General features: G+C 36.0%; 1 protein-coding gene across 17 annotated transcripts in view; it reads left to right on the forward strand.

The window, feature by feature from the left end:
• The window catches only part of GPHN (gephyrin), a 688,936-nt gene that overhangs the window by 267,147 nt on the left and 408,663 nt on the right, over nucleotides 1–13,126 (forward strand). For all 17 annotated transcript variants that reach the window (XM_024231223.3, XM_054529737.2, XM_054529738.2 and 14 more), the window contains 1 exon segment: nucleotides 4,822–4,879. In XM_024231223.3, coding sequence (XP_024086991.1) covers nucleotides 4,822–4,879 — 58 coding nt within the window.

Raw genomic sequence — 13,126 nt, forward strand, 5'->3', positions numbered from 1 at the left:
CTTCCAGAAGTGCTGGGATTACTGGCGTGAGCCAGTGAACCTAGCCCTGAAGTCAGTTCTAAATATTGTCAGAGTATTTTACTATCATTGGGCCCTAGATAATCTTTATATTTTGCCATCTTGACTGCTGACATAAGGTAAATTGAGTATCATATCTAGAAAGTTTTTTGGTTTTTTTTTGAGATGGAGTCTCGCCCTGTCGCCCAGGTTGGAGTGCAGTGGCGCAATCTCAGCTCACTGCAACTCCGCCTCCCGGGTTCACGCCATTCTTCTGCCTCAGCCTCCCGAGTAGCTGGGACTGCAGGCGCCCACCACCACGCCTGGCTACTTTTTTGTATTTTTAGTAGAGATAGGGTTTCACCGTGTTAGCCAGGATGGTCTCGATCTCCTGACCTCGTGATCTGCCCGCCTCGGCCTCCCAAAGTGCTGGGATTACAGGCATGAGCCACAGTGCCTGGCCATATCTACAAGGTTTTAATGTAGATGTCATTCAGACTAATTTCTGTAATCTTGTCATTGTTATTTCCTCAAAGTGCTGTACCACAAATAAGAAAATAATTTGAATGCAATTAGAAAAAAAATTTACTTTTATCCCAAAGCATTAGTAAGACATGGTTAGCAATAATGCATATATTTTACCTTACTTATTAAACTTGTCATGCTTCTCAACGCATTTCTTCCTGAGGTTGGACATTTTTATAATATAATTTAGCATTTTTATACCTACGTATATTTTTTCTCTCAAAAAGTCTTGTATTCCGGATATTAGCCCTTTGTCAGAGGAGTAGGTTGCGAAAATTTTCTCCCATTTTGTAGGTTGCCTGTTCACTCTGATGGTAGTTTCTTTTGCTGTGCAGAAGCTCTTTAGTTTAATTAGATCCCATTTATCAATTTTGGCTTTTGTTGCCATTGCTTTTGGTGTTTTCAACATGAAGTCCTTGCCCATGCCTATGTCCTGAATGGTAATGCCTAGGTTTTCTTCTAGGGTTTTTATGGTTTTAGGTCTAACGTTTAAGTCTTTAATCCATCTTGAATTGATTTTTGTATAAGGTGTAAGGAAGGGATCCAGTTTCAGCTTTCTCCATATGGCTAGCCAGTTTTCCCAGCACCTTTTATTAAATAGGGAATCCTTTCCCCATTGCTTGTTTTTGTCAGGTTTGTCAAAGATCAGATAGTTGTAGACATGTGGCGTTATTTCTGAGGGCTCTGTTCTGTTCCATTGATCTATATCTCTGTTTTGGTACCAGCACCATGCGGTTTTGGTTACTGTAGCCTTGTAGCATAGTTTGAAGTCAGGTAGAATGATGCCTCCAGCTTTGTTCTTTTTGCTTAGGATTGACTTGGCAATGCGGGCTCTCTTTTGGTTCCATATGAACTTTGAAGTACCTTTTTCCAATTCTGTGAAGAAAGTCATTGGTAGCTTGATGGGGATGGCATTGAATCTATAAATTACCTTGGGTAGTGTGGCCATTTTCACGATATTGATTCTTCCTACCCATGAGCATGGAATGTTCTTCCATTTGTTTGTATCCTCTTTTATTTCCTTGAGCAGTGGTTTGTAGTTCTCCTTGAAGAGGTCCTTCACGTCCCTTGTAAGTTGGATTCCTAGGTATTTTATTCTCTTTGAAGCAATTGTGAATGGGAGTTCACTCATGATTTGGCTCTCTGTTTGTCTGTTGTTGGTGTATAAGAATGCTAGTGATTTTTGTACATTGATTTTGTATCCTGAGACTTTGCTGAAGTTGCTTATCAGCTTAAGGAGATTTTGGGCTGAGACGATGGGGTTTTCTAGATATACAATCATGTCATCTGCAAACAGGGACAATTTGACTTCCTCTTTTCCTAATTGAATACCCTTTATTTCCTTCTCCTGCCTAATTGCCCTGGCCAGAACTTCCAAGACTATGTTGAATAGGAGTGGTGAGAGAGGGCATCCCTGTCTTGTGCCAGTTTTCAAAGGGAATGCTTCCAGTTTTTGCCCATTCAGTATGATATTGGCTGTGGGTTTGTCATAGATAGCTCTTATTATTTTGAGATACGTCCCATCAATACCTAATTTGCAAATTTAAAAGAAAAAAACAACCCCATCAAAAAGTGGGCGAAGGACATGAACAGACACTTCTCAAAAGAGAAGACATTTATGCAGCCAAAAAACACATGAAAAAATGCTCACCATCACTGGCCATCAGAGAAATGCAAATCAAAACCACAATGAGATACCATCTCACACCAGTTAGAATGGCAGTCATTAAAAAGTCAGGAAACAACAGGTGCTGGAGAGGATGTGGAGAAATAGGAACACTTTTACACTGTTGGTGGGACTGTAAACTAGTTCAACGCTTGTGGAAGTCAGTGTGGCGATTCCTCAGGGATCTAGAACTAGAAATTCCATTTGACCCAGCCATCCCATTACTGGGTAGATACCCAAAGGACTATAAATCATGCTGCTATAAAGACACATGCACACGTATGTTTATCGCGGCATTATTCACAATAGCAAAGACTTGGAACCAACCCAAATGTCCAACAATGATAGACTGGATTAAGAAAATGTGGCACGTATACACCATGGAATACTATGCAGCCATAAAAAATTATGAGTTCATGTCCTTTGTAGGGACATGGATGAAATTGGAAATCATCATTCTCAGCAAACTATTGCAAGGACAAAAAACCAAACACCGCATATTCTCACTCATAGGTGGGAATTGAACAATGAGAACACATGGACACAGGAAGGGGAACATCACACTCTCGGACTGTTGTGGGGTGGGAGGAGGGGGGAGGGATAGCATTGCGAGATATACCTAATGCTAGATGACGAGTTAGTGGGTGCAGTGCACCAGCATGGCACATGTATACATATGTAACTAACCTGCACATTGTGCACATGTACCCTAAAACCTAAAGTATAATAATAATAAATTAATTTAAAAAAAAAAGTCTTGTATTCCACTTATATTGTTTAATGAGCTGTTTAGTCAGTGTGTGATTCTCAGTTGGGAACTTTCAAAGTAATTGAACATAATTTTTCTCTAACCCAACTTTTATTTCTATCTGATTTTATATATGATTTCCATAATTATATTATTGTTCAAATAGAGCAAATCAAGGGTCCTTCCTTTGTACTGTTAACATGTATCCACTTTTCAACTATTTTTTTCTCTGTTAAAACATTTAAAAAATATAGCTACATTTGGAAATGATATAAAAGTATACTTTATTTAAAATACTGTAGGAAAGTTTCAAACACTGTTGTCTTTTGTAAAATTGTAACTCCAGGTCTGCTCAAATACTACACCTTTGCTTTAAAACATGCCTTTTCTCTGAATGCCACTGAAATTGTGAGATTAAAACCTATACATTCTTGTTTTTTTTTCTTTCCAAGTTTTATTTTAGTTCAGGGTGTACATTTGCAGGTTTGTTACATGGGTAAATTGCATGTCACAAGGGTTTGGTGTACAGATTATTTTGTCACCCAGGTAATAAGCATAGTTTTTGGATCATTTGGTTGGCTATCTTTTTTTTAATGGAAACCAGAATGGTATTTATTATTTTACATTTGGGAGAGGAGATATCCCAAAGGGTCCAGAATACATAAGTCTCTTACGTATGATACTCCTTTTTTTGTTACTGAGGTGTACTTATAAGCGCAGATAAGTAATCAGAAGGTTCTTTGGTAAGCACTGAATTAGAACAAAGGCAGTTAGGTAATTTGGAGTTTAATAGCCTAGGGTACCTGATAGAGATGTGCTGGGGGCCACAACTCTGTATGTAATTTTAAAGCTTCTAAGTAGCCACATATTAAAAAGTAAACAGAAACAGATGAAATTAATTTTAATAATATATTTAACCCAATATATCTAAAATGTTATTTTAACATGTAGTCAACATATTAAAATTATTGTTTTTCATACTAAGTATTCAAAATCTGGTGTGTATTTTATACTTTTGTACATCTCAACTCATTCATTTGCTAGTTCCTTCAGTTGCTTAAGAAAAATTACTGAATGTTTCTGTCTCAATTTTCCCATTTTTATAATAGAGATAATTGCAAGGATTAAATTAGATAATATATGATACATACTTGGCACATGATCTTATATAAAGCTTAGTTGCTTTCTAAAAAATATTTCAAACAGGTGAATATGACGTATAATGGCATCACTGTCTCAAGGCAAAGAACATTTTAAGGATTAAATTATCTGTAACTCCCCAGTTCTCATCTCTTCCCCTTGGACAGTGCTGGGCACACACGTCTCTCTGACTCCCTATTCAAATTACTTTAAAAAAAGATGCAGAATCAATGTTCGTTCACCAGTTATAGCACATGTGCCACACTAATGCAAAATGTTAATAAAAAGGGAAACAAGGTCATGGGGAAGGAAGGGCAGAAATATGTGAATGCTCTAATTTCTGCTCTATTTTTCTGTAAACCTAAAGCTACTATAAAAAGTAAAAAGCTATGATTTCTTTCTTAAAAAAGTCAAACATGTTTGCTGTCAGTTCCTGATGCATGTTAGCTGTGACAGAATACAGCAGTAAAAGTGACAGTTTCAGCATTATTAAAATCATCAATAAGAGGATCTTAGTTATAGGTAAAAAATCTAACAATATTTTCTCTTTTGATAGTCATTCATTATCTACCTCTTTTAAACTAATACATGGAAAATATATGCACAAAATGGTTGTTTTTCCTCCATGGTTGGTGGGGTGAATGCTGGGAGTTATTGGTAGCATTCTGATGGTAATGGCAGAAATCTTTCATACATTTTAAACACTATTGCTGGTTTTGAGAATATTTTCTTCTCCTAATTTCAGGTTGGGTGGGACTATATCAGCATACAAGATAGTACCAGACGAAATAGAAGAAATCAAGGTATAGTATGGCATTTTTCACCTCTACAAACATTTAACATCTTGGTGAGGGGTGGGGAAGAGTTCGTTTTTCTTTATGCCATTGATATTTGGCTATGTTAGACTATTATTTCTCAGTTATCATGGTTGAATTAAAAATTTATATGTATCAGATAATCACCATCAGATTTATCTGCCATTTCCAATGAATTTCTGACTACAATATTAGGAGAATCAAAAAGGAACCCTTTCCTGTGTAGTTCATTAAAAATCTACATAAGAAAACACTGTGTATAAGCATTGGTGTGCATAATGGATTATCTTTTTATCTGGTTGCAATTTATTTTCCCTATAAGCCTTCACCACTTTTAAATAATATCAGTCTTTTAGTACATATTTTTCTGGGTTCCTTTGAAAACACGATATGCCAATTTCAATTAAAAATTTACATTACAGTAATGAAAAATTGACTTACTCTTTAAAAATTAGAGCATTATGATATTATTCTGTCTCTAACATTTTACTAAGTCTTATGGAATATTAATTTTCTAACATAATATATTCTTTTTCAAAAGCAAGATTGAATAATTGGATATTAATAATGAAGAATAAACAATACTGGTTAAATTGTTAACAATGACATGTAAAGATCTCAACAAATCATTAAGCTTGATTTGATTAAACTTTTCAATATGAAGTTCAATAAATTCAAATATTTCAATAAATTCAAATTCAATTCAAAATAATTATTTAATTCTATGACTCAAGACTCAAGGGGCTTTTTTTTTTTTTGAGACCGTCTCGCTCTGTCACCCAGGCTGCAGTGCAGTGGCATGATCTCAGCTCACTGCAACCTCCAACCTCCTGAGTTCAAGTGATTTTCCTGCCTCAGCCTCCTGAGTAGCTTGGATTATAGGCACGTGCCACCACACCCAACTAATTTTTTTTTAAATTTTATTTTAGTAGAGACAGGTTTTCTTCAAGTTGGCCAGGCTGGTCTTGAACGCCTGACCTCAGGTGATCCACCTGCCTCAGCCTCCCAAAGTGCTGGGATTAAGGCATGAGCCACTGCGCCCAGCCTCAAGGGACATTTTTGAAAAGAAAAAAATCTTGTAATTTGTTTGCATTATTTTTAAATCAAGTAAGCCCATTGATCCATTATATGATACACTATTAGCTTCAGTATGTCAAGTGTTCTAATGTATGGTCAACATCAGAAATTAATGTGTTAATTCTAGCTTCCAAAAAATTTCAAGAAATTTATTCCAACTTTGTGTGAACTTGTAAAATATTTTAGCTAGGAGGAACTTTAGGTCTAATCCAGGTCTCTCATTTTTCATATGAGGAAATTCAATGAAGATTTTTTTTTGACATTCAATAATGACTTCTAAAAATATCATCAAGTGTTGTTAAAGGGTTGGAAAAGCATGAGGATATTACTTCTTGAAATATATTTTATAATGACTCAAAAATTGAACTCTAGAAACTTTAAGCAATTAATAAATATATATGAATCAGCAACATTTATGTAAAGAATATTGAATTGAAATTATGTATTATAAAGGCACTCTGTCTGATAATACAATTAAAATGTGTGTTAACTGATGAAGATAAACCAAGAGTTTTATGAAAATACATAGGAGGGACACCTGGACGTTGGAAAAAGTAAATCAGCAAAGTCTTTCCAAGAGGTAACCCCCAGGAAATTGGAGTTTTATACAGAAGCATAGACATGAAATAATAGGATACCAGATTATAGGGTATAAAATAAAGACTGGTAAGATAAAGGGCTGGAAGCAGGCCATGTTAAGAAGTTTGGTTTTTATCCTGAAAATTATGGAATTCCTTTATGTGATTTTTAAGGAAGAAAGTAACATAATCATTTTGATACTTTTTTAAAGCCTTACTATGCTGAGTGAGAAAAGTGATTTCAGCAGAGAAGAGGTTCTACCTAGATGGAAGGAGACCAGGTTGCAGGAATGTAGGCACAAAATGATTAGAACCTGAACTCAAGCAGTGACAATGAGGCTAGAGAAGAAAACAAGATTTGAAAAATATTATTTCAGAAAGTAGAATCAGCAATACTTGATAACTTATTGGATGTTTAGGGCAAAAAGGAAAGATTGACTCAGATTTCTGGCTTGGGAAATTGAGTAGGTGGTGTTGCTGTTAACTTAAAAAGGATGTTTTGGAGACAGAATATTATTAATAGGAAAGAGGATGTTTTGGACTTACTGAGTTTGAGGTCCCTCTCAGATTACCAAATATCCAATAAGTCATTGAATAAATCAGCCTGGAACTCAGAAGAGAAATACAATCTAGTAATTGATATTAAGGTTTGTCCTCATACAAGAGAGTTAATTGAGGCCATGCTAGTCAGCGAATGGAATCTCACGGAAAAGTTATATGAGGTATTAAAATTGGGCTGAAGATGTAGCCTTAAGGAAGACTTACCCTAAAGGCAGAGTATTAATATATTATTTAATTAGTTTAATTAATTAGCAGGACTGTTGCCTGTTTTTAAATAGTGATTTTTTTCCTAAAGGAATCAGCTTTTTTTTTTCATTGTGTGTGCTTTTTTAATTTTAGAGTTACAAGAGTTATTCCTCAGGAGATTCCTTTTAAAAAAAAAGCAGGATTCATGGACGATATGTAACATAATTTTTCCGTCGATTACTGGTATTATATCTAAAATAACTTGAGAGTTTGAGGCCTGAGGCATTAAAAAAAATGAGGAATTCATCTTGCTTTCAAAGTACTCAAAGAAAAACTGTTCTAAAACATTTCACCAATATTTGATGGCACATTAGCATTTTCAGCTGAAATCAGTTATAATCGTTTTTGTTTTGGCTGAAAGAAATGTGAAGCATACGGACGTAATGTTCATTTCAGTTGGGTAATATCTGAGTAATCTTAAATTGTCTAAACAGAACAATTGAGTTTGAATTTGATATGCTACCTGTAGTATATACCATGTATAAATAAATATGTATATGTATTTTTGCTATTAAAATAATATGACTGATTAAACATAAATCACATTTTGGCAGATGTGGGAATCTTTCACAATTTTTTAGCACCAGAAATTATCTGGTTCGTAAATTTTTTCAATTAAACATATATTTATTGATTGTAGTAAATCACTTCAAAAGAGTGAATGGATTCTTAGCCCTTAGCCACATAAAGAGTGAATAAATTCCTGGCCCAATCAGAAGTCCCTTTTTCACCCTAGATGTAACCACTATTCTGATTTCTTTCTTTCTTTTTTTTTGATACGGAGTCTCTGTCGCCCGGGCTTGAGTGCAGTGGCACGATCTCAGCGCACTGCAACCTCTGCCTTCCGGGTTCAAGCAATTCTCCTGCCTCAGCTTCCCAAGTAGCTGGGACTACAGGCATGCACCACCACACCCAGCTAATTTTTGTATTTTTAGTAGAGACAGGGTTTTGCTATGTTGGCCAGGCTGGTCTTGAACCTCCTGACCTCAAGTGTTCCGCCCGTCTCAGCCTCCCAAAGTGCTGGGATTACAGGCCTGAGCCACCATGCCCGGCCTACTATTATGATTTTTATCATTATCAATTCCTTGCTTTTGTTCCGTTTTGCCAACTGTATACACATCCCTAAACATTACAATTCGTGTTTGCGCTCTTTGAACTTCATATGAATTAAATCATATTGTATGCAGTTTTTTTGTGCCTTGCTTTTTATCAACCCTTTTTGTAGGATTCATTCATGTTATTGACTGTAACTAAGGTCTTTGTTTAATTGTAAAATACACCACTGTACCACAGATAACTGAGACATCCTACTGTTGTATATTTAGCTTGTTTCCTTTTGGGATGATTATGAAAAGTGATGCTATAAACATTATTATAAGAGCATCCTGGTACTCATGTATAAGTTTCTCTGAAGTGTATACTGAACAGTGGAATTCCTGGGTATTAAGAAACATGTATTTTCAACTTTCCTGACTGAAATCTCACTTTTCTAAAGTAGTTATGCCAGTTTATTATTCAAGATGCATTTATTCTTTATCTGCAATGTATATTAGTATAGATTTTATTTATATGTGAGATGACTAAATTGATACAATATTTTTAAAATGTGTCTTTGTTTTTCCAGCCCATGGGAAAAATCCTGAGGGATAATTCTTAATGAAAAATCCATTTTTGGCCCACTTTTTTGAATTTTGCCTCATGTATCATATACTAAATTTTCCAATTTAAGACACACACATACTTAAGTCTGTCTTTTCCTGAACTTCTGTTCCATTAATCTATTTATTCTTTTCTCAGCACTGTATGGTTTTGATTATAGTGCTTTTTTAGCATAGTAGGAAAGGTCCTGTGTTGTTTTTCTTTTTTATTTTATCGGCTCATGTATTGATTGCTCCAGATAACATTATAATATCTCTGTCATGTTTCAAAAGTATTCCTGCTGAGGAGACTTCCAGCCAAGATGGAGTAGCTTCATTCCTTCCAGATCCTTCCTATTACTACTAAAAATGCCTAGGCATTATAAAATAAACATAGAAAGATTCTGGGCCAGGCGCGGTGGCTCATGCTTGTAATCCCAGCACTTTGGGAGGCCGAGGCGGGCGGATCACAAGGTCAGGAGATCTAGACCATCCTGGCTAATATGGTGGAACCCCGTCTCTACTAAAAATACAAAAATAATAATAATAATTAGCCATGCCTGGTGGCATGCGTCTGTAGTCCCAGCTACCTGGGAGGCTGAGGCAAGAGAAGAATCGCTTGAACCCGGGAGGTGGAGGATGCAGTGAGCTGAGATGGTGCCACTGCATTCCAACCTGGATGACAGAGCGAGACTCCATCTCAAAAACAAACAAAAAAACCAAAAGAAAGAAAGAAAGATTCTGAAAGATGGAAAGAAGAAGGCAGACTACCTGGCTACTTGGGAACCTCAGGAATTGAGAAATGACATGGCAGTGAGTTACTTGGGTTTCCTTATTATCTCCTGTATATTCTGGACAGGATACTGAAGAAAGCCTTCAACCTGCACCCACCAACGAGTGGCATAAACAAAAAATACCCCTACAAAAGCCTGTTTGTCTAGCCAACAGACAAGGACAAGGGTCACCTAAGAGGCAAGAATGGCTTTTCAGCAATATTTGCCCTACTACAGCTAAGCACCGATGGAAAAACTGTTCAGTTCCCTTATAGTTTCAGTTGAGTCAAGCAGGCAGCTGATATTCCACATCACCCCCTGCCATCCCACAGAACTAAGTGGCATAGTTCTGAATCCCTCACCTGGTGGTGGCAGCAGGGCTGAGTAGGGAGCTATTCTTCCATCTTTCACCTGGCAGAGCAGATGTCACTCTGATTTCCTGGTTATGATATTAAAGTTGAAACCAAGCAGAAGTTGATCTGTCACCAGCCCAGTGGAAACAAGCTGTGCTCCAATTTTTCCAGCAGGGTAGTGTCAGTGGAGTCCAGTGATGAGCTGAGCCTCCATCCCCATTCAGTAGCAGTGAGACTTAACAAGGCAGCACAAAGTAGAGCTAGTCACCACTGTTTCACCTTTCCTTTCCCACGTAAGTGAGGCCTGGCAGAGAGGCGAACCTCTACCCCCAACTGTATCAACAAGGCTAAGCCAGGTGAGGCTATTGGTACTTCTGCTCACAATATGAGTCAACCATCTACTCTCCCCCACCCTTGGTATTAGCATGCGCCCCTACATAGTATCAACAGCAGAGCAAGGTAATGTCAGCTTTCACGAGAAAGGTCTCAGCAGAGCCAAGAGGGGAGCTGAACTTCTCCCTTACAGTCTTAAATTAAGCAGTGTGAATCAGTGCTTCACTTTTGCCAGAGTGGTGTCAGTGAGACCTTGCAGAAGCTGGACATACATGTCCATAAGGCCCTTGTGTTACATTGCGACATGGGGGACATCTGCTAAAAAAGATTAAATAGTCTCAAATATAAAATACCAAATGTCCTAGGTGACAATAAAAATATCAGTCATCATACCAAGAACAAGGAAAATCACAGGATGAGTGAGAAAAAAACAGTGTACAGACACCAACACAAAGAAGATTCAGGTGTTGAAATTATCTGACAAAGATTTTAAAGCACCTATTATAAAAGTACTTCAATAAGCAACTATGAATTCTTTTTAAAATGAAAAAGTGGAAAATCTTGCCAAATAAATAAAAATTATAAAAAGAACAAAATGAAAATTATAGAACTGAGAAATACCATCACCAATATAGAAAACTTACAGGGAGCAACAGATGGAAGTGGCACAACATTTTTCAAGTGCTGGGAAAAAAGAACTGTCAACTACAAATGCCATATTCAATGAAGTTATTCTTCAAGAATTAGTAAGGACATACTCAAACGAGAAAACTAAGAGAATTTGTCACTAGAAAACCACTCTGAAAAAGTGGCTAAATAAATTCTTTAAAGAGAAAGGAAGTAATAGAAAAAGGCCTGAAATTTCAGAAAGGAGAAAACAGCAGAATGGGTCAATACAATAGATTGTATTTTCTTTTAATTTTTAAAATCACCGTTATACTGTATAATATGGTACTCTATATATGTACATACTTAACACAATCATATTTAAAATGTGGAAGAGTAAAGTTGCCTAAATGGAGGTAAGATTTCTGTATTTCACTTGGAATAATAAAATGTCAATACTGGTAGATTGTGGTAAGTTATATCTGTATATTGTAATACTGAGAACAGCCACTAAGAAAAGTATACAAAGCAATATACTCAAAACGCTATGAATAAAGGTAGAATTCTAAAAAGTGTTTAAGTGATTCACAGTAAGCAAGCATATAAAAACAGGAAAAAGAAACAGGACAAAAACAGAAAATAGATAATAAAATGGCAGACTTAAGACCTATGGTCTTAATACTTACCTTAAATATAAATAACCTAAATATGCCAATTAAAAGACAGATTTTGACGAATGGATTTTTAAAAAATGATCCGATAAATGCCATTCTAAATAAACTAATTTCAAAAACAATGACATAAGTAGGTAGTAAGCAATAGGATACAGAAGGATGGCGAAAGATGTATGTGTGAAAACAAACTTTAAAATAAAAAGCAGGAGTGGGCTGGGCACAGTGGCTTATGCCTGTAATCCCAGCCTTTGGGGAGGTCGAAGCGGGTGGATCACCTGAGGTTGGGAGTTCTAGACCAGCCTGGCCAGCATGGTGAAATCTGTCTCTACTAAAAGTACAGAAATAGCCAGGCATGGTGGCACATGCCTGTAGTCCCCATGACTCAGGAGGCTGAGGCAGGAGAATTGCTTGAACCCGGGAGGTGAAGGTTGCAGTGAGCCAAGATCACACCACTGCACTTCAGCCTGGGTGACAGAGTGAGACTCCATTTCAAAAATAAATAAATAAATAAATAAAATTTAAAAAGCATTAGTGGCTGTATTAATATCAGACCAAGTAGACTTCAGAACAAGAAAAATTCTGGAGACAGAGAGGACATCCCATAATGTGAAAGGCTCAATCCACCAGGAAAACAGCGATCTTTAATGTGTAACAAAAATTAAAATATACAGAATGCTCCACCAAAAAGTAAACAACACACATTTTTTTTCAAGCACACGTGAAACATTTACCTTGGAAAACCATATCCTGAGTCATAAAACAAACCAAAACAGTACTTAAAAATTGAAATTATGCATAGTATGTCCTCTGACCGTAATGGGACCAAACCAAAAAAAAAAAAAAAACAGAAAAATATCAGGAAAAGCTCTAATATATGCCAGAGGAAATTAAAAGATACTCTAGTAAATAATCAAATAAGACGTCTCAAATGAAATTTTAAAAATTTACACAAATGAAAAATGAAAATATAACACATCAAAAAATCTGGAAAGCAGTGATAGCAGGGCTGAGAGGAAAAATTGTATGCAATGCAGACATTAAGAGAAGAGGAAAGTTCTCAAATCAGTAATCTTTTTTCCTCCAGAAACTGGAAGAAAAGAAGAGCAAAATATATTCAGAGCAATCAAAAGAAAGAAAACAATGAATTAAGTATTGAAATAAATAAAATTGAAAACAGGAAAACAATAATCAGTGAAATAAAATCTGCTTCTTTATAAAGCTCAAAGAAATTGGTAAGCCTCTTGCTAAATTGCAAAGATAAAGGAGAAAGGGCACAATCACCAATGTCATGAATAAAACAAGGAGTATTACTACAGATCTTCTATTCTTTAAAAGGATAATTAGGTAATACTATTAAAAACTTCATAGTCATAAATCGTACAATTTAGCAGAAATGG

The sequence above is a fragment of the Pongo abelii genome, chromosome 15 (genome assembly GCF_028885655.2).
Source record: "Pongo abelii isolate AG06213 chromosome 15, NHGRI_mPonAbe1-v2.0_pri, whole genome shotgun sequence".
In the NCBI taxonomy this organism is placed as follows: Eukaryota; Metazoa; Chordata; class Mammalia; order Primates; family Hominidae; genus Pongo; species Pongo abelii.